The sequence below is a fragment of the Dasypus novemcinctus genome, chromosome X (assembly GCF_030445035.2).
Source record: "Dasypus novemcinctus isolate mDasNov1 chromosome X, mDasNov1.1.hap2, whole genome shotgun sequence".
NCBI lineage: Eukaryota > Metazoa > Chordata > Mammalia > Cingulata > Dasypodidae > Dasypus > Dasypus novemcinctus.
Window position 1 is genome coordinate 137,595,573 of NC_080704.1, and position 23,360 is coordinate 137,618,932.

At 36.9% G+C, this 23,360-nt stretch overlaps 1 protein-coding gene across 1 annotated transcript in view; it reads right to left on the reverse strand.

The window, feature by feature from the left end:
- Positions 1-23,360, reverse strand: part of TENM1 (teneurin transmembrane protein 1) — a 1,381,582-nt gene that overhangs the window by 509,387 nt on the left and 848,835 nt on the right. Inside the window, exon 6 of the mRNA XM_058291548.2 lies at positions 10,779-11,019. Within this exon, the coding sequence (XP_058147531.1) occupies positions 10,779-11,019 (241 nt within the window). The remainder of the gene's footprint in view (positions 1-10,778; positions 11,020-23,360) is intronic.

Sequence of the window (23,360 nt, forward strand, 5' to 3'; positions counted from 1 at the left end):
AAAACTGAGGAGTCTGGATGTTTGCAGAGTCTAGATGTTTGTGCATACTCTGCTGTCTTGTCTCTGGTCTGGCCCTTTGCCAGGGTTTGGAGGCCATCTGTGTCCGCGCCACGCACCCAAGTTTGTTGGGAATGTCCCAGTCAGGGTGGCTGGGTCCCTGGGAGAGTTGCCAAATTTGAGTAGGTTCTGTCTGCCCATTTTGGCTGAAAGCTGGAAAGGGGGGAGCAGCTTGCCCCTTTCCAGTGAGTCCACACCTTCTATTTGTAAGCCACATTCCTGTTTGATTGTTGTGCACCTGACTGCCTGGAAGGGGGTGAAATGAAGGGGGTGAAAAGCAGAATCAGAATAAATGCAGTAAAGTTCCCTCCATAGGGTGTCAAAGCCAAAATACGTTTGCATTCTGCCCAGGTTCTTAGAAGGTATTGTAGTAACTTTAAGTAAGAGAATGTGTTCTGTGAAGGTAAAATTTGTCTTAAGGGTATACATAATTATAAAAGTTTTACAAAGCATTGTGTAAATTAAGGTATTTAAATGGCTAATTGCAGAAAGTCATTATTAAACAAAAACTGAATTTATAATAATAATAATAAAAGATAATTTTATAACAAACTTATTCGGCAGCCAGTCTCCCCTGCCAACTTGCTTCCAAAAAAACTCTTTCTGGTATTACATGATATGAAGTATTTAAAGTAAAGAAAAGTTCATTATTTTAACAAGCTTGTTTAGTATTAATGGCAATTGTATATTGTAAGAAGTTTGCCTGGTAACTTAGTATGTGGGATATACGGAATGTGTTTTTATTGTTAAGGAAACAGAAGATGATTTTGTCCTAAGATAAAATGATTGATTATTGGAAAGAGTAGAGTGTGGGACAAAACCTGAATGAATACTGAAAGTGTAGAAGGTTTGTGGAAGGAAAATTTTATGATTAAAATTGAGGAAGATCAGTATACAAAGAAAATCTGTTTTATCAAAATAGCTTCTTGTGCTTTAACCTCATCATTTCCTCAGTGTTTGAAGAAGAGTCTTACCTCTTTTAAAAGAACATAATGTTCTAGAAATCAAATCCTGAAAAGTAGCTTTTTATTTCAAACTAACTGCAAGATATTTATTCTTTTACTTTAAAGGAAAAATTAAAGTAATGGTTAAGTTCATTTAATATAAGGTATTTAAAGGTGTTATAAAATTAACAGGTTTTTAAAAAATTAATAAAAACTGTAACTAAGAGTTAAAATCATTTATAAATGCATTTATATTATAAAACAGTGAAAAGATAATAACTGAAATTATAGCTGAGTGAATTTAGCCTGAAACTATTATTTAAGTGTAAATTCTAAACTAACCTTTCCTTTGTTTATGGTTACTTCAAGCCTAACCTCACCCCTTGCCTTTGTCTATGGTTATTTCATAATTGAGAAGAGCTGGGACATCACTGTCTCCTCTCCTGGTATTAGTAACCCTTTCTCTCATGAATTCAAGTGTAAACTAAATAAATTGCTGCCTGATGGAATAAGGTTAAATGACCACTGGAGTTTTATTATCTCCAAAATCAAAAAGGGTGGGTGGAGGGGGAGAAGTCTCCTGCTCTGACGTTCAGTGTTCCTAAGAGTAGTAATTCATGAGAGAAACCAATCTGTCTCCCTGAGGCTTCAAACAGCCTCAGTAAATATATATAAAATTAATCTTGTTGCTTATCCAAAATTCTGCTAATTTCAAAGTAAAATATAAAGTTCTGAAACAAAAAAATAGTGCTAAAGCATTGAGAACATTTTGGTTACAATCCATTAATTAAAAAGATTCTTGTGTAAAACTGCATGGTCATAGTGTAAAACTGCACAGTCATAGTGCAAATTAAGAAAAGTTTCAGGAGTCTTTGAAATGTTTTGTAGTCACACTTGCTTTGTAAAAATTAGAAGTTTAAAGTTATGTTTTTGTGTCAAACTATTCATGTCTGCCTATTTGCTCAAATTGTCAAAAATTAAATATGCAGTTATATATGTAAATAAATATTCTTAAAGCCCAAATTAAACTAAGCAGGATGAAAAAGTCATATAGAAATCTGATTATAGAAACAATTGGGAAAGGGCCTCCTCTTTGCAAGAGCTTTAAAGGCAAGACTAGGTGTGGCAGACTAAACCTACCTACTAGGCTAGGGAATTAAGAATCAGTTTGCCCTGTAATTTCCCAGTTTAAACCTTTGGCCAGCCATAAAATGTAAAAAAAAATAAATAAAGATTAGGTTAGTTTTCACATAAAGGGAAAAAAAAATGTTGATTGGTGTAACCTGGTGGCCTGCTGCCTCAGTCTCCCACTCCCAGGTTGGACAGCAGTGGAGGAGACCAGTTTAGGCCAGTCTTATGGGCAGTGAAAGGATGCCCAAGAAGGAGCTAGGTCGGTGCCATTTCAGCACTAAATTCTATTACTTATTTAACAAAGGGAGCAGGGAAAAACTAAAATGATTAGAATGTAATAGAGGAAGCAGTTAAATCACAAACTTTTGCACGGGGAAGTTAGATCTTCTCAGATAAGCTGTAACTTCTGAAGTATCCAATCTATGGAGAGATCTTTCCTGGATTATGATTAAACAAATTAAGTAATTGTGTAATGTGTTTTAAAACCTAGTAGTCAGTATACTTTTAAATTATTCATTTTCATAACAAAACAAAGAAAAGTTTTAGCTTCCTGTAAGGGAAAAAGAGAACATTCCTTGCATAAACTATAATGGTTTCAATTTTATTTAACTTGAGTGTAATCTCTCATAGTTAATTTATAAACTAAATTAACATTATATGTACGAAATCTTTAGAGTAATAAAATTAAAAGTTCACATTGGTGAAATTAGGCTGAAAGAAAAAATTATAGATATGCTCTCTTAAATAAATAGAGTAAATATCTTTGGTTGGTAATTGTAATTTAATAAGTTTATTTAAACATGAGGTGGCTAGTCAATGTGGTTATAGTAAATTATAAGGAGTTTGTAAAACATCTTCCAAACTGAAAATATTTAAATAGTTCTAGTTCTAGAAGTCATTGTTAACTAAAAACTTAGATTGGTATTGGTAGCAGAAATAACTTCGTGATAATAAAACCTGTCTGAAGGCAACCGCAAAGTACATACTTAAGTAAATGGTAATAAAAAGTTATCTTGATTCTATTAGAAATCTTCTGTTTTCATTTTAACAATGAAAAATAATTTTTTTCCTCTATTACTAAAGTAAAGTACCTACTGTTATCTTTATGGTAAATTTGTGTAAGTAAACAGCCATTTGATATATGATGTGTTGCATTAAATTATTTAATATATATATATATATATATATATATATATATATATATAAACAAGGAATAAATTTTAACATTATCAAACTCTTTTGTGCATTCAAACCAGGCCTTGTATACATTGCATTTTGCCTCTCCATGTGAGTTATTGGCTAGGCTGGTCACTGACCCCTCAATTAAAATATTTGCTATATCAGCCTCTGGTTCTGCTCCTGAAGTCTATGGAAACTATGATGGAAACTACATTGCAGTTTCAAGCTCCTGCAGCAGCCAATAATGACTCGGTATAGCCAAGTGTACAATGGATATTGCCTCCAGACTGGCACTGTTCCATGGTGCCAGAGAGCACTATGCACCAGGCTAGTAGAATACTGGAAAATCTCTTTAAGGTCAAGGATGCTGCGACTTGCTCACTGCATTGAAGAACATCCTAAGTGGAGCCATGATACAAGGATACTGTAAGTGAAACTTAAACACAATTGGCATTATGGCCTGCTCTCATGGAGAGATAACATGTAAAGTATTACAAACCTGAAACTCAAAACTAATAATTGCAACTCTGAATCCTTATGCATTAAGTAATACATTAGTTAATATTTAGTGCTGTATTTTTATTCTGTACTAAATATATGCCTAATAATTATAACGTTATCTTTTCTATTTTGGATCAAGTGCAGAAGTATGTTAGACATGTTAAATTCCTGGTAAAATCATTTTCTAAACAGATAATAAACATGTCTATAGAATAAGGTGGCAGTCTCAGCCAGGCTCAGTCAACTTACTATATTCTACTGTACTCTGCTGTGTAGCAAAGATGAGGCTTGCTTGCTGATCATGAGTCACCTATTGAACAAATCAAAATTGCTAGAAATTGTACATTTAAAACCAAGGTGTAAAAAACCTTTATTCTGTAGTTCTGATCACTCCCACAGGGGAAAACTAAGAGAATTTCCAACTTATTGTTCTAATCCTGAATGAAGCCAGTTGCCCAAGGAGTGCTAGTTGACCAGGAGCATCTGACAGAGCGAATGACTGCCAATCATTGAACAGCTTGGAATGTGTCTTCAGACAAAGCTAAGTGTCTGTTGCAATTTCTCTCTGAAGATCAATAACTTAAAAAAGAATATATATGCTGTTCCCACCAGCTTTTAAGGAGTGCCATCTTTATAGGCACCTAACCTTGTCTACCTCTGTAATCCAATTGTCCTCTTTTAAAAATGGGTATTCCAAATTTTTAATTAAGTTTGTTTCTTTCAGAGTGAACATCTTATTAACCATATGAAAACTTCATTCAACTTCATACAGAATGCCAGATCCATCTTCCTGCAGTTAAAATAAATTAAGAGTTTTACACCTTATTAGGCAATGACTACAGCCCATGGCCAGCAGGAAGCAGTTACAGAAAAGAGATCATCTCCCTTCAGCACCCCTTTTAAATTAAAGGTGTAAACTCTTCAAGGGTAAAATAAAATTAATAGATGGATCTGGAACCTGACTGGAAATCCACGTGAGCACCGGTGGCCGCAGGATGACTGCAGGAGGCCCCCACCCCAGTATTCTGCTGTGCAGAATAAAAACTTCTAAACTTTTTTAAAAACAGTCCTGGATGCTGCACTAAAGACTGATAAATAATCAATCAAAACAACAAACAGCCATCCACCTCATAGCTCCAACAATAATTATGCCAAAGCTAAGCAAGTTAAACTTTGGCAAAGGGGGGAAATGATGTGGGCTATGGGTGGGAGGCTCTTTGTCTCTTCAGAGATAACCTGAGCTGTTTGACTTGTGGGTGTAGAACGGCAAGAGGCAGCAGTCCTGCTCTTAGTGACAATGGCAATGACTCCAGTCCCAGGAAACAGTTTAACAATGCAAGGTCTATAAACTTTAAGTATTTAGGGGAAATGCAAAGCAAATATGCTAAAAGCTTATCTAGAATGTCTGGAGTCCATGCTAAAAGCTTACCTAAGATGTGGAAGATATATATGCTAATTGAAGCCTATTGAGAACTGAAACAAAGGGACCATTTGGCCTTTCCTCTCTGTATAAAAGAAATTTGAAAACCTTGTTCAGGGCTCGGGATTCAAACAGAAAACTCCCGAGTCCGGCTGGCTGTCAATAAACCATTTTTCCTTCTCAAAATCATTCCTGAGTCCTGGCCTCTCTATACGCAAATAATTGAACCTCTTTCAAATTCTACAACAAAGTAACATAAGTTTCATCTGCCCCTTGCAACACAAGAGCCAAATAAAAACCCACACCTACATTTGGCCTTGGACATTATACTGCAATAGCAGTTTGGGAAAACGAATGTGCTCTAAAAAAAGAGACCAGGAAGGTGGATTTGAGATCAGTTAATATGAGGAACAAGTGAAGTAAATATGCAAACATTTAGCCCAAAGAAGAGAAGAATTATGAGCAATTGCCAGAAAGTATATGAAGGGCTGTCAAGCATAAGAAAGATTTTATTTTTTCTATGGAACCCTGGAACTAGATCTCAGGCAAACGGAGATTTGGGTTCAATAAGAATCTTCCAGTAGTTGTTTGAGTGGAGAGCAATGCCTTAAGAATAAGTCAATTCCTTATTTTGGAGATATTTAAGCAGAGGCAGGTGACCACTTAGTTTGGATAATAACATCACCTTTTAAATTATATAATGCTTTACAGTGTATGAGAGACACTTTTTGCTACATTATCTCGATCTCAATAACCTGCGAAGACAGTATTTTTACATTCATTTTTTTCTTTCCTTCCTTCCCTTTATTTTTTTCTCTATTTTTTAAATGTTACATTCAAAAATTATAAGAGGTCCCCACATACCCCACACTCACCTCACCCCACTCGTCCCACCAACAACCTCTTTCATCGTCATGGAACATTCATTGCATTTGGTGAATACATTTTGGAGCACTGTTGTATAACCACTTGGATAACGGTTTACATTTTAATTTACACCCTCCCCCAGTACACCCAGTGGGCCATGGCAGGACATACAATGTCCAGCATCTGTCCCTGCAGTACCACCCAGGACAACTCCAAGTCCTGAAAATGCCCCTACATCATATCTCTTCTTCCCTGTCCCTACCCTCAGCAGCAACTGTGGCCTCTTTCTCCACATCAGTGCTACAATTTCTTCCATTACCAATCAACCACAATAGTTTCTTAGTAGAATATCAGTAAGTCCACTCTAATCCATAGTCTATTCCTTCATTGTGTGGACCCTGGTATGGTAATGTCCACTCAAACTCTATATTCAGAGGGGGCTTAGATTCCTCATGGATGGTGGATGCAATGCTCCCACTTGCATTTGTAGGCACTCTTGCTTCCCTGGTGTGCTGGTTGACCTTCGCCTCCCTGTTTGCTGGCTGGGGTAAGTCCAATAGACCAGAGGGTAGGAGTTGCAAGTTGGCTGAGACTCAGGACCTGGCTGTCACATGGACAGTCCAGATTCAGGTCTCCTGAGCATACACTAATCCCAGAGCCAACTGCATGTCTGGTAAAAGTGACAGAAGAGGCATGTGTAGAAAGGTCACATCTGAGTCCAACTCCATCAGACTCAGGAACACAAACTCCAAAGAGGGCCAACTGACATGGCACTGAATTCCAGAGCCATCTGCCATGACCATAGAACCTGTGGTTCTCTGTAGCCCTCAGGAGAACCAGTACCTGTGGTTATATCTACTTTGGCTCTCTCTGGGACCCTGCTGATGACCTCCCGACTTTTTTTTGGGGACTCATAGCCATATAAACTCATTTGCCTTTTCTGTTTCCCCCTTTTATTCAAGGTAAAAAAGCAGTTTTTAACACCTGACATTACCTGAAGGCTGAGATATTCTGCTGGGCTGAGTCGAACCTTTTATTCAAGGTCTTTTTCTAGTTACATCATCAGCTGATGCTTGGTAGTAATCCCTCAGTGCCAGGGAGGCTCATTCCTGGGAGTCATGTCCCATGCTGGGGTGAAGGTAATGCATTTACATGCTGAGTTTGACTTAGAGAGTAGCCACATTTGAGCAACATGGAGGCTCTCAGGAGGTATCTCTTAGGCACCCTGCAGGTCTAGGCCTAGTTCATATTTCAGGTGCACAGGCTCATAAGCATAGTCATCATATCAAGGGCTCATTGTTGGACCATCCTTCTTTATTGGTCTTTGCCATTGGACTTGGGGGATTTTTGCTCTTCCATTGGGGAATGTGATAGAGCTCCCCTGGCTAGGAACTCAGCATTCCCTCAGTTGTCGTTTTTAACTGTAACCACTATGAATATATCCAAACATTTTTATGTACCCTATATACATACCCTGGAGAACTCCCTCCCAACCATGTGCCCCCATCAATAACACCCACACCAGTGTTCCTTCCCTGCCATAGTTGAACCTCTCTGTGGTCCAAAATTTCTTCAAAAATGGAGTCTAATATATTGGCAGTTTCCATTATTAGTAAAATAAAATATAGTGATGCATTTAAAGGTTAGATATAGAATACATACAAATTTAGAAAAATTAAATAAAGTAAAAATAAATTGGGGTACCAAAAAATGAAAGTGAAAAAGCTTTGTTTTGACTTTTTGCCTTTCACCACTACAGTAGGTTTTGACCTGTATTAACAGTGGCAAGGCAGTTTCTCCAATTTCTTCCTCAGTGTCTACATCCTTTCTTTTTTTTTCTTCCTAATTATTAGTTTTGTCTTCACAAAAGTTTCAGATCACAGTACTTCACATATATAATATAGGGTACTCCCACATAGCCAACATCAAACACTTTGTCCCTTCCCCAGCAATGGTATTTTTACATGTTCATATTATATTTGCAGCAGCTGATGTACAGATATTGAAACATAGCTTTCAACCAAGGTTCCATTTTGGTTTACATTGTGGTTTATATTTTGGACTACACAATTTTCTAAATTTTTAGCTATCTTATGTTTTACATTATGGTTTACATTTTAGCCTATAGATTTTTATACATTTTCAGTGTAATTTAACATGTCCTATATCCATCATTGCATGATCTTGTGGAACACTTCTGTTGCCCCACAGTTACACTGATTCCATCTATTCAATACCTCTCTCTCCCTCCCCTCAGGGCCCAGAGTGATAATCAATCTTCATTACTTGAAGGACTATATTCACAGACACTTGCAATAATGTTGAGGGTCTGACATATTCGACTCCCTAACCCATTGGGAGCCACCAATTCTCTCCAGAGATACAACTCCCTCTGTTTGAGAAAGTCAGTCCTCTCCAGGATGTGGGTCTACCTTCGCTCTCATTGTACGGGTCTCCACCCAATGATATAACACACTATGACAAAATGAGCACTCACACACTCCTTAGAAGACTGTCCTGTGTCAGATGTCCCCTCTTAAAATTCATCCTTGTGATGCTGAATATATTTTCAAGTATACTAAAAAGATATTCTCTGCTCAGGTGCACATGAAATTGTATTTTCTTCTCAGCATCTAATGAAACTAAGACCAATTAATAATTCCTTGCTTAGATACAGAAGGTCCTGGGATGCAGTTTGTACAAACATGCTTAAATGTATGTTTCAATTATGAATAGTTTTCTCTCTCCATTTGCCTGAGCCCATTCCCAAACTCCTTCCAGATTTCCTGTTATTTGGCTTCTTAGAGAAAAGGAGTGTGTTTGCTTGTCAGGATGCCTAATTAACCATACTACTCTTCTATTTGCTCAGCACTCTACAAGTGGATTAAAATTAAAGTAAGTTATCACTGTTTGTGAAAACTCCTAGAAGAAGATACACCTTGATCACTGCTTCTCTCACTTCCCTCACCTTACCCTTTTCAATTAAAAAGAAAAGGAAATAATGATGCAAATACCCTATCACTAATAACATTCTAATTGGTTTATCTTCACCGTGGGTGCTGACTGCTATCCTTTCTCTTAGGAGGTATCAGACATATCAGTTTATGAACTTATTTAATCTGGTAAGTGATAAATGATACAGATTTTCATGGATTTGGGCCAGAGTACTTTCAGTTTGTTGATGGTGACATATTCTCTGATGTCATGTCCAGCATTTAATTTAATATGCTACTTAGGAAAAAAAATAATCAGTCTTATAATATGAGTTTATTAGTCCTCACCTTTCAGTTTCAATTCCCAGATATCAGGATAGAAGTTGATCAGAGGTGACACCAGACATTGTTTATCAAGTGGTATTTTATGCCCACTGTTTGAATAAAAATATGCTTAGAAAAAGCTTTGGTGATAAAAAATTTTGTATAAAGGCATTGAATCTGGACTCAGATGGGATCTCTCTACATAAGACTTTCATGCTAATGTGCTGGAGGTGCAGTTAGTGTCGGGGTTTAAGATATATTTAGGGGATTTGAATCTCTGGACTGACAATGTGATAGCCAGGTCCTGAGCCTCAACAGACTCCAGCACCTACAATCTGACTTATTGGGCTCACCACACTCAGCTAAGATGGAGTTGAAGAAGGACAACCACCACACCATGGAGCCTAGAGTGATTACAACTGAAAGTGGGAGGATTGCATCCAGCATCCATGTGGAATCTGAGCCTCCTCTTGACCTAGAGGTGCAATGGACACAACCAATCCAATGTCCACATAGAAAAGGTGGCATTGGATTGAGAAAAGTGGACATGATGGCTGATGGGTGTGGGGAAAGGCAGGAAGAGATGAGAGGTGGAGGCGTCTTTGGGACATGGAGCTGCCCTGGATGGTGCTTCAGGGGCAATCACCAGACATTGTAAATCCTCACAGGGCCCACTGGATGGAATGGGGGAGAGTATGGGCCATGATGTGGACCATTGACCATGAAGTGCAGAGGTGCCCAAAGATGTACTTGCCAAATGCAATGGATGTGTCATGATGATGGGAAGGAGTGTTGCTGGGGGGGGAGAGGTGGGGTGGGGGTGGTGGGGTTGAATGGGACCTCATATATATATATATTTTTTTTTAATGTAATATTATTACAAAGTCAATAAAAAAAAAAGAAAAAGAAAAAAAAAAGACCATGGGAAGGCCTTGAATTTAAAAGATAACAGAATGCTATGTTTTATTAGTTAATGTTTTTCTGTAGAAATAGAAAGTTGTAGCATTTGAGTTAAGGAAGAATGTCTAGAAATACTGAATAATTTCTTAGTTAATTGCATCTAGCACTAAAGCCTAAAACTATAAAAGGGGAAAGAAATAAGGAGGAGGAGTATTTTAATCACATGATGAGGATTTGAGGAGCGAATCTGGAAACCTAAATATTTGAAGGGACAGAAAAGTAAAGCTAACCCTTTTGCTCAAAATACCAAACTTCATTCTAAATGAAGAATCAAATTTTTAAAATTACACATGTATTTCCAATTCATGAAACAAATTCTTCTTTTAAATGTTTGAAAGTAATTCGTTTTTTCAAAGTGTTTGTAGTCTTTGCACATATCAATGGTGAAACGAGTTTCTGCACTCAGTAGAATCATCCCCTGCCAATATTTAAGTTTAATGACATCAATAATAGCACAAGTACCTGGTCTCCAATGGTATGTTGCTATTCAAGACCCAGCTGTTATGCAGATGAACTGAATCCTGTGTACTGGTTGGAGGAGCTGGAGCAGCTGGGCTGGGCTGACTGCGGGTAGTCATTGATCTCCTCTGAAGAGAGTCCACTGTAGGGGGTGGTTTCCTGGCACAGGTGCAGGCATGAGGAGGTGGTGGTGGTGGCGGGAGGGGTCTGAAGGTGAACTGGTTGTGTGGGCTGTTCTGCATGTCTATAAAGGAGAGAAGAAAACCACAAAATAGAGACTTACTCTCCTGCTTAGCAGTCAGAAAAACAGGGAGTCAGACTTACCAGAATTTCAAAATAATATAATCTATTGGGGGGGACTGGGGGTGGGGTAGAGTTTTAAGTTCAGTCTATCTGTAAAAATGTTACTTAACTTAAAAAATCTGGTGCAGCACCCTTATGGAATGTTAAACACTCACAGCTGCATTTACATGTAAATTCTTCAGGGCTACAGCAGCTAAAAGGTAAATGAGGCCACCCAAACAATTTGCCATAGTTTCTGCTACTGAGAACAAATGAATCATCAAGATACTAAGTTACCAATAGAAGTGAGCTGATTTCCATTAGTTGCAAAAATCTTCAGAGAACACCAAAGAAAGGCACAAATAAGGAAAATTTGGCACTTCATATAAAAACTTAAGGCCACTTCTGGCTTGCCCCAGGAAAAGATGCTAACCTGCTTACATAGGAGCATAGCCATATTTCAGAAAAATAACTCACAGAGCGTTAACAGCTGCATGAACCTAGCCCCCTGCTCAGAGTGCTGCTTGTCAAAGGAAGATTAAAAGGAGTTTGTCCAGATTATTATACATATTTCCATGGTCATGTAAAGCCCAGTCCATACCCCTAACCTCCTTGCCACACCTTTCTAGAAGCGCTTTATTAGCAGCAGTTTAGGCAGAAGGGAAACCATTTTTCTGCCTGTTTGCAGAAGGGCAGCCTGGGACAGTGGTCCTCAGACTTCTGTTGTTTCTTTTGCTTGGTGTTTTCCCACTGTTTACCTGTCAGGCACATGTAAAAACACTGAATTAGAATTTGGTCTATGAGAAATACCTCAATTAAACCCCTCTGAATAAATTGTTATTGTAGCTGATAGTCACCTTTCTTTCACTGGAGAAACATAATAGATGTCAATTGATTTCTTGTAACACCAGTATGTTCTGGATAAACTTTGTAGAAGCATGGCGTGCCCTACCTTCCAAATGACTGAGAGTTGAAAAGATTTCAGAAAAATTTCAGAGGCTTATTTTTTTATGCCAGGCAAAGGGCTCAGCTGGTTTGTGCTGAGGCTACTTTACAGTGGTTGATTATATAAAAAAAATCCCCTTCTTCAATCCTTCCACTTCAAACTGGAATTTTAAGCATATTAGCATGCATAAATATAAGTAATATTAGTGTCCTAAGAGTCCAGAACAAATTCTTGGTTATATTTTTTAGTATAAGTAGCTCTTCCTTTAAATAAACTTGCTATATAAATGTCTGAATTGTACAAAAGATAACAAAGAGAGTGATGATCATTCACTTTATGTAAAAGATCCCTTTCAATAGCCAGCTACCCTTGTATATTTAAAAGGAACTAAAATGCTTCATGAATTTTCTAAATCACACCTATTATTTCATGCCCATCCCAAATCCTATATCAACTAAAATGATCATCACAAGTACTTAGCATCTCATTAAAATTTTAAGCCTCTGAACTCATACTCCTAATCATAAGCATGCTTTCCATCCTTGTGACTCAAAGGAGCATAGCATGCTGGAACCCAAAGGACCTTGGAGATACTCTTATTTTGCAAATGAGAAAATTGATGTCCAGAGAACTACTTGTTCAAGGTCATTTGGCTAGTTAGAGGCATGGCCAAGACTAGAAACCATGTCTCTTGGTCAAAACTCTGCACACTGTTTTGCAGATTTTTGTAATACAAGTTATTTTTCCTTCTTTTAAGATTCGGAGATACAGAATCCTCCATGTTTTCTGGATTTGTCACTTATGGCATGCCACCTGGCACTGCATTTATTTGTTTATATGCCTGCTTTCCCTTTAGACCATCTCTCACAAAATTGCAAAAATGAAGGAGTGTGGTGTGAGAGTATGCAGAACAGTTTAGTGGAAGAGCATAGAATTTTGAAATCAGGTAAACCTGGGTTGAGTTCTGCCTTAGAAGTCTTAACCTCTCATTTGTAAAACAAAAATAATGATCGTTTTTCCTAACAATTAAGTGTGCTTGAATGCAGTATGCCAGTGACTATTTATTTATTGAATGAGTAGTAAAAATATAAAATGCTAAGACTGGACAGTACCAGTAAGGATCATCTACTTCAGCCCTTCCTCCTCCCATCTTCATTTTTACCGACAAGGAACCCAAGGCTGAGAGAGGTAATGTGACTTGCTCAAAAACATTCAACTTGTAAATGAATTTGTCTGCCCATGAGTGATGATTCCCAGTCCAGTATTCCTTCCATTATATTATTCCAGAAAATAAATTTGACATCTTTTTCCAACTTTAACGATGACAGCTCTTGTCATAAATTTGGGCACTGAATTTGAAATATTTTACCATTCCCTTGATATTCCATGTAATTTGTCTTATCTACATGTTTCCTAAAGCAAGATTATCTACTTCTCTTGCATGTCACATAGCATTGGGCATAGTGCATGGTACAAACCAGGATCCCTAAAAGCTTTGATTTATAGAAAAGGGTTTGATTGGCCCATAGAACCTAGAGAACCACCCTCAGTGTTCTCTTTGGTTTTCTCATTCTGAGGTAGCTACTGGATATCTATTTGATTTTTCACAGAACAGTAGGTTTTCCCTTTTGAGGTCTCAGTGGAATCTCTTCCAGTCATGGCAGAAGGGAAAAGATACTTTAAAGAGGGTGCTTGACAAAATGATCCCCCTCCACGGAGTGAAAATAGCAGCAATACACCCTACAGATTTACAGTCTAAAGCCATCTGTGGGAAACAACTTAATGACTCAAAGCAGGGATGAAAAGGGTGGGAGTCCAGGATGAAAAGAAGAAGAATCAGTTCTAGGGCTTGGGTTCCAAACTCCTCCAAACAGCAAGTATGGGCATCTACTGACCTAATCAGTCAGTGTATCTGTCAATACAGTTGTTCCAAAGGAAGAGGATCACTAATAGTGATGTGGATTAACTGCTTGCTGGGTTTCCTCAAAATCTTTATTATTATAAATGTTATAAAAAATTAACTTCATTGGAAAGTGCAGTCATGATATTATAGCATTTCTGCTGCAGATAGAACTGCTTTGAATAGAGATTTTGAGAAATATATATACATATAACTGTGTATTTTTGTTTCCATATTACAAATATACAGAGGTTTCCCTACTAGTTAACGTTGTCTTTAAAAGCTTTCACAATATTGGATTATTACACTTTGTGAAATACATCTGGACCTTAAACCCTTATGAAGTGCAAATAATCGTGGCCTCATTATTATTTTTCACCTCAGGAAAAAGATGGGGAATGTACTTGTTCCCTCCCAAATGAAGTAATTTAATCCTTGGGTTCTGTGAATTGGGATTTCCCAACATCAACACTAATGAAGGCCACATTAGTGTTCAGGGTCAGGGTCTCTATAATACCAATTCAGGAGGGTGAGAGCCATATGCACTTACTTCCAAATGTATCTAACAACAATGCATTTCTGTGCCCAAGACTGAGAAACAAGGGAAAAAGGGGGAGTGGTCATTTTGCCAAAGTAGATGTCGAGACCTCCTTATAAAGTCTGCTGAAAGTAAATTAAGTTTTTAAATGGGAAGATCTAATTCACATAATATATTTGGATAGAAGCCAGTTTTAAGTCCGAGGTTGTAAAATAACTTTATAAGATTATCTCTCAGGGGAAAATTCCTTCAAAATGTATTTCCAAGGCACTATCACATGTGTCAGAGCTGCTAAAAGAAGTATAATAGGCCTTCAAAATCAGTGCCCTCATCTCCAAAAGTTGTTATGCACAATTTTTTCCTTTTTCTCTTTTTGCAAATAAACCTTGTTTTGGATCATGTGCTACAGAAACATTTCACCAGAAATGAGACTATCTCTGCTCAGAAACACTATGTGGGAAATTATCAGGGTGTCCATTATGGTGTTTTGCCCCATACATTTCATTAACACATACAGTAAGTTCTGTTACAAGGAGATATACTCATTAATAAAATTCACTGCACTATGAAAAATCATGCATGAGAAAAGGGTTTAAGGGAAATGGGACTAGGGGAACAACCCTTAAAAACACTGTAAGTGACACATTTTTTAAGAAGGACCGTGAAAAGATGCTCAACATTAATAGAAATTATGGAAATGCAAATCAAAACCACAATCACTTCATAATAACAAGGATGCTTATTATTTAAAAACTGGAAAATAGAAAATGTTGGAAAAGATGCAGATAAATTGGAATTCTAGTGCATTGTTGGTGAGAATGTAAAATGGTACAGTCACTATGGGAAGCAATATGGTGGTTACTCATAAAGTTAAATATAGAATTACCATGTACTTGAAATTCCACTTCTAGGTATATACACAAAGAAAGTGAAAACAGGATCTCAAACAGATATCGTATACCAATGTTAATAGCAGTATTATTTACAGTAGCTAAAAGGCGGAAACAACCCAAATGTCCATCAATAAATGAATGGCTCAAAAAATGTGGTACATATACACAATGGGATATTACTCGGCAATAAGAAAGAACGGGCTCTCTCCTCCTCTCTATTTGACAGATAGTTGCAGTTATTCATGCAGTGTCAGACGCATCCCTGAGACGTGATGGTAAAGGATGGAATAAACGGATTTGGCTGTATTGGGTGCTTGGTCACCAGGTCTGCTTTAAACTCCAGTAAAGTGCAGATTGTTACAATCAATAACCCCTTCATTGACCTTGACTACATCATCTACATGTTTCAGTGTGACTCCACTCATGACAAGTTCAAAGGCACTGTCAAGGCTGAGAACGGGAAGATTGTCATTAATGGGAATTCCATTACTACGTTCCAGGAGTGAGATCTTGCCAACATTAAATGGGATGATGCTGGTGCTGAATATGTTGTGGAGTAGACCAATGTTTTCATGACCCTGGGGAAGGTTGGGGCTCACTTGAAGGGTGGTGCTAAGACAGTCATTATCTCTGTCCCTTTAGGCCATGCCACCATGTTAGTGATGGGTGTGAACCATGAGAAGTATGAAAACTCCCTGAAGATAGTCGGCAATGCTTCCTGAACCAACTCCCTGACCCCCTTGGCCAATGTCATCCCTGACAACCTTGGCATTGTGGAAGGACTCATGACCACTATCCACACCACCACTGCCACCCAGAAGACTATGGATTTCCCCTCCGGGAAAATGTGGCATGACATCTGTGGGGCTACCCAGAACATCACCCCTGCATCTACTGGCACTGTCAAGTCAGTGGCCAAGGTACTCCCAGAGCTGAATTGGGAGCTCTCTAGCATGACCTTCGGCATCTCAAGCCTCAATGTTTCTATCATGGATCTGACATGCTATCTGAAGCAAGTGGCCAAATATGATGACATGAAGAAGGTGGTGAAGCAAGCATCCTGGGCTACATTGAGGACCAGGTTGTCTCCTGTGACTTTAACAGTGACACACACTCTTCTAGTTTTTTTTTTAAGATTTATTTATGTATTTATTTCTCTCCCCTTCTCCCTGCCCCCCACCCCAGTTGTCTGTTCTCTGTGTCTACTTGCTGTGTCGTCGTCTTTGTCCACTTCTGTTGTCAGCGGCGTGGGAATCTGTGTTTCTTTTTGTTGTGTCATCTTGTTGTGTCAGTTCTCCTGGCCTTGCCCTCACTGACCACTTTATTAAGTTCATTTCCTGGTACAACAATGAATTTAGCTACAGAAACAAGGTGGTGGACCTTACGAGTCTCATGGCCTCCAAGGAGTAAGAGTCCCCCAGACCACCAGCCCCAGCAACAGCATTAGAGGAAGAGAGAGGCAGTAAGCTGCTGGGAAGTCCTAGTCCCAACTCAATCCCTCAAAACAGAGAATTACTCATTCTTCGCAGCTTCTATCCCAGACCCCACGAAGAAGGAGAGCAGATGAGAGGGCCCTACCTTGTCATATACCACCAATAAAGTACATTGTATCCAGCCAAAAAAAAAAGAAAGAATGAAGTTATGAGACATGCTGCAACTTGGAACATGTTGAAAACATTATGCTCAGTGAAATAAGCAAGGGACATAAGGACAAATATTCTATTATATCACTTATAAGAGATAACTAGTAATAGCAAATTTGCAGAGACAGAAAATAGATTAGAGGTTACCAGGGGATGTGGGGAAGGGAGTATTTGTTTGGGAGAAAGAAAAGAATTTTATAAAATGCGAACTATATCTCAGTAAAGATGTAAAAAAAAGTGGAACCTAATAAAAATGGTAGGACAGGTTTTACATGTGTTAATGATTAAGAATTATATAAATACTACAATAAATTTGGCATTTTTCTTGAAAAAGACCTGAAGTTTGCATTTGAAAGTGGGTGTCAAAACGATTGCAGTTTGTGTATTGTGAAGTGGTTGAAAGAGAGTTATGTGAATCATACAGAAGGGTGTAACAAGAGATGTGGATGGGTGAGCCTTGCACTACACATGGTGAACTGAGCTAGCTGGTGTATTTTTCCAGTACGTGCGTGTGTGCATTTTGTGTATTCCTATGTGGCTCAGTGCAGTTGTGTGCAGTTTTCTGCATTCATCTTGTGTGTCCCATAGATGGAATCTCTGTGTTATGTTCAAATTGTTCCTGAATATACCAATCACAGGGGAACAAATTAACATTTTAAAAACAAGTGTTGTAGCAGAACTGACTATATATGCAAAATAATTTTCTGTAGGTGTTAAAAACAAGCATGGCAATTATTACAGTTATGCCAAATAGACAATTTTTCTTGAAAAATTTGACGGAAGTAGACACATGCTTAGTTTTTCCCAGATCCATGTTAAAAATGATCAGTCTTTTCTAGGGACACTATGACACGCTGCCCAAAATATTTTTTCTAAAATTACTATGCAGTGTGTGTTACCAAAAGGGGAACATATATTCCTGGAGCTCTAGAATAAAGAAACAGAGAGCCAGAAACCATGTCTGCACTTACTAGCCTAGTCTGTGTTTCATTACCCCATTGACCAAGGGGGTGTATAGCTCTACAGTGCTTTGCCTGCAACTCTGGAATCCTAAAATCCCTGAGAACCAAGAATCTTTTCTAATTCATGTGGTGCAAAACCCTAATATGAACTGATATGAGGATATTTGTGGTCTTTATCTAATTTAGGAAAGTTTCATACATTTTGCTGCAGAAATAATGTATTTTATTAAGGGGTGCTCGCCCATGCCCCACTGTGGGTGTTACATAATCTATAGTATATGTCCAGCATTATCTTTGTAAAAATCTAAAAACTTATTTATTCTGAAATAAGTAGAACTCAGAGGTTTTGAGTAAGTGCTTAGAGGCCTGTATTAGAATTTAACCAACTCCATGAACTCTTGTGAGTTACTATTAATTAATGCTTATAAAGAATTTGGTAATTCATGTGCAAAGAACATCAGGGTACCAAGGGCTATTGCCATAACTACTTATGTCAAGTTGCTCAAAGCTAATTATAAGCCTTTAGTTCATTGGGTTGCTTTTTCTGAGATAGTCTCCATTCCGAGGCAGGAGAGGACATAAAAGGAAAGAAACTTAGGAGAAAGAGGAAAGGTGTATTATTAATATTAACAATTATTACTAATTCTAAGTGCATGTTATTGCTTTACAGTACTTGTCACAAGGCTCTTACAACCTGTGAGGAGGTAGTTTAAAAATTTGTGAGCTATGGCTAATGTCCATTAATTTGTTAATGTTCAAAGATCATCAAATTAGTCTTAAGTATATCTGGCTGTGCACTCTTGTTTTCAACCTTACAATTGTTATTAGAATGCCAAAGAACAAAAAGGTAAAAAAAGTTGGTTTCTTCAGAAGAAAACAGAATAAACAAATATAGTTTATCACTTTTCTGGCTTAAGTAATACTACTTTAATATTAATATACCAAAAGTCGTTAACAAAGGCAGATTCATCAGCTAAATAAGTCATTCTTTTGAATAAAGAAATAAATAACAATGTTTACCAGATATTGTGTTGTATGTATGGATATGTGTATGAGCAAGATATAGCAACAGAAAGATGCAGAACCAGAGAGAAACAGTGAAAAAGAGAGAACAATTGGCAAAATGGTATAGTACATTTCTTTGAGGACTTGGAATGGTTCTCTCATTGTCAGTGCAAGTAAGAGTATATCCTCTATTAATTTTTGTCAGTTAGGCTGATCTTTTTTACAACCACTAGAAGTAAACACTGAGGCACCAACAGTCTTTTGACATATTTGTGCTGAAACTCAAATTTGTACTTTAGTCTCTACATAAGCTGATTTTTATCTTTGAAGGATATAGTGGTCTACCTCCAGAATATCTTTGCTTTCTATTTTCTAGGTTTCATTAATCTCTGTTCCTGTTCTCCAATATGTTGTAAACAAGTAACAATGAGTCAAATATTCACAAGGCAGCCCTTCATCAATCCATTTTCCCTTTTCTCTTTTATAGGGGAATCCAACTGTGCTGTACACTATATTGGCTTTATATAATGCAATTAGCCAATCTTAGGAATAAAAATCAATATTCCAGCCAATAAATGGCTGGTTTGTTAACTTGATAAGCTCCCTGACACAGATTAAGACAAACAAACCAGGACTTCAAAACCAAGCAAAAAAGAGAAGACTGTGGCTAAATTTTACTTTGCTTAAATTATTCAGGTAAGTGTTCAAATTCCCTAATTTTCTTGGTTGTGAAAAAATATAAGATGGATTTATTTTTGCTAATACTTTCAGAGTATTTTGGCAATATTGAAAGAAAAAGAAAATTGAAGCCAATGCTTTTGTTATCTATCCATTTTTTCTAAGTAGAATGGTAAAGAGTTTACTGTATGCTACAATTTGGAATTTTAAATGCCAAATTTTAAATATTAATGTATGGTCTTAATTAAGAATTAAAAGTAGTGGTTGCTGGATGGAACATGGGAGAGTGTGGGCTATGGTGTGGAACACGAGACATGGGGTGCAGCGATGCCCGGAGATGTACTCACCAAACGCAATGGATGTATCATGATATGGGGGAGAGTGTTACTGTGGGGGGAGTGGTGGGGTGGGGGTGGTGGGGTCGAATGGGGACCTCATATTTTTTGAATGTAATGTTTTTTAAAAAATGAATAAATTGAGTAGAATTTGGAAAAAAAATACAATTTACAAAAATGATGAGGTGGGGATGGGGAGTGGGTTATATGGGAACCTCTTATGTTTATTTGTTTTTTAAATATTTTTAATGGAATATTCCTTGTGATCTATTAACTTTAATAAAAAATAACAGAATAAAAATGAAAGCAGGGGTGGTCAAAGGCTTTTTTCACTATTGTCTTGAAGAAAATTCTGTTATACATTATGAATCTTGAAACATGAAATAGATACTTGGCTTGTTTTAACTTATGCTGACAATGATGCCAGGGCTTCTATTATTAGTCAGTGAAGTATATCAAAAAGAAAATATAAAAAAGTATGATCTTTAAGTTTCATATTTAGTTTATACTCAAACTAAAGTTGTATGTAGGTATTTCAATTATTTTCAATCCCCAAGTTCATTATTTGTTTGCAAGCAGGTAATGGAAGGTTATGAATTAATTGATAATGAATCTTTTAGTAAATTTTCTATAATATATATTCTGGAATTTTACAAAGTTTTCATTTTCATGGTTTCATTTTTAGCAGACTGCTACAAATGACTGCCCCATATTTGTTGAAAAAACAATGGATGAAAATCATTCTAATGTTATCTATGAAAATGGAACTCTGAGTATTTGAAGCACAAATCAAGAAACCACTATGACTGTGTCTAAAGTTCTAAGACAAATATTTTTAAAATTACCATATTTTAAATAATAATGACAAGCTATATTAGGAATAAAAGGAAACACAAAACAAAATACAAAAAAATTCTAGAGGATGAAAACAAAGCATAGGGAACAAGGAAATGCTTGGTAAGGTTTTTAACCCCTCATGTCAATTATTCTTTTCAAATAAATATCAAGTAAAGTACTGATTATTAATATGACTACCTAACCATCATTGTCTGATTTTTTGGTGAGAAAGACTCTCTGCATTCTGTAGTTGCTGTCCAGATAATCCATGGACACCTGATAGAGTGGTGGAGATGAGTCCCCCGTATCTATACTTGGGGCGTTGAACATGAGCATAGGTCCCAGCTGGGACAATGGGAAAAGAGAGCACTGTTACAGAAGTATTCACAAGACCCAAAGGACTCTCAAATTTTACACATTTTTTTTTGCCAGTAGTTCTAGTTCTGCAGTTTTCAGCTACAGAACAAAGCATATCAATGCCCAGGAATCATTTGTTAATACAATAAAGGAGTAAAGTTCATAAATGATTTACTTTTAAAATGATAGATGAGAGTAAATTCAAGGTGTTTCCTCTAATAGTGCCACTCTCACTGGAGTTGTAATCTTACTGGAGTGAGTTCTTGGACAAGAGAGAAAGGGGTAGAGTTACACTAATGCTGGGAATTGGGTACAAACCTGGTCATGTAAACCATTTCAATAGCAGATTTCTATATCTTCATGCTTATAAAATGCTCCTTCGCATATCATGGGGTGAGGACAGTTTTCTTATATTTCCAAAAAACAAAGAAAATTTGTGGGGGAGAGGGATTGTTAAAAATAATCTCCATGTTCTCTTGGGTGTATTTTGTAAATGTACATGGCTATTCAAGTGTGCTGGGGTCAAAAAACGTGAGAATTTCGATCCTCATGGCTGCAGGAAGAACACTATTAGCTGCCATCAACCTGTCTACCTGACATCTTTAGGATTACTGAGGGAGTCTCCTAAGAGGTATAGCAGTGAATTGACAGGTCCGTAGTTATGACAGCGAGATTTCTTTTCCCCCTTGCATTAAAGCTATGCATATACTTGTCATATTAAGATATATCAGGATCTGAATCATCTTTATATCTCCCACACATTTAGTACAGTTCCTTGCCCATAATTTTATTCAATAAGGCTTTATTATTTTATTTACAAATTAAATTAATTAAAAAGAATTAAAAATTTTAAATTTGAATTGAATCAACTTTTAGTGTACATATGTGTGTGTATATATAAAACAATTACAGTTATTGTGATGAGAGAGAGTGTTTTCTGATGTCAAATAACTCATTTTATTTAATTCTTCACATTCTTACCAGCTGTTTTTGGTATTGTGTGGGCACAGCCTGTATCTGAAAAGTTTTCAGCCTGAAATGTTTCCTGATTGATTTCCTCATTATTACAAATTTTCATTTTTCCCACATGTTATTTTAGAGAGATGCAAAATAAGAGATAATTTTTGGAGAGATGCCAACATTAAGACCTATTACTAAACCTACCTTATAAATTTTACACATGCTAAGCTATGCACATTTAACTCATTTTATTTTTCCTTCAAAATCTGATTCATTCCCTCAAATACATTGCTGCTTATCTCCCTGGACTCCTTCCAATTTAACTCGTTCTTTATGGTTCGCTAAACAAAATACAATTTTCTGGATGAACATCACCCAGAACACAAAAATATCTGAAAAATTATTCTGTAGTGATATATTTTCACATGTATCCTTAGATTATTCAGAGGTTTCATCAAAAACTTTATTGATTGGAATATAGCTATAGAAGTCATGAGAAGGTAGCTCAATTAGGGAATATACTAATATATTGATATAGATGTTCCTGCTAGTGGATCAAGTAAAATGTCCATCAAAATAAGTGAATTAGTGGAATCTACTAAGTAATGTTAGAGTAGACTGAACAACTGATGAGTTTAGGCAGATTCTCTCACTGAGATTTAATGTATAGATGCCTTAGGAACATCCACCCCGCCCCAAAAAAATTAACTCATCTCAATGGGAAGAAAGTTAGCCTGCATAAATAGAAGAATAAAATAAGAACATGTGTTGAGGAAACAATGAATATATGACATTACAGGAATGAATATAGATGTAATCCCAGAAAAGACAAAAATATTTCATAGTGATTGATGTTTCCTCTAAGAAGTTATCTTAATTCTTACTTAAGGTCATTAAATGCCTTTTTTGAAAAGGTACTCAATGGAATCATTTTAAGTATGATAGGTTAGAGGCTGAGAAGGATAGATGATTAAATACACATACTTATTTGAAGAATTTCTCCAAGAATCCTCTAGTAAAGCTTGTAATCAAGTTTCTGTGAATGAGTGCATGGAATTTCCTTCCTGTATATTAATTCTGAGGTCCTGCAACAGGCCAAACCACAGAATGTGATCAGGTTCTTGGATGTGCTTGATAATATCCTGGAATGAATTCAACGTGGCTTTTACTTTGGTTTGTTCCCAAACTGCAAGTGGGCTCTGCAAATAATATAAATACAATTATGACTCATGCATGTATATGTGGATCC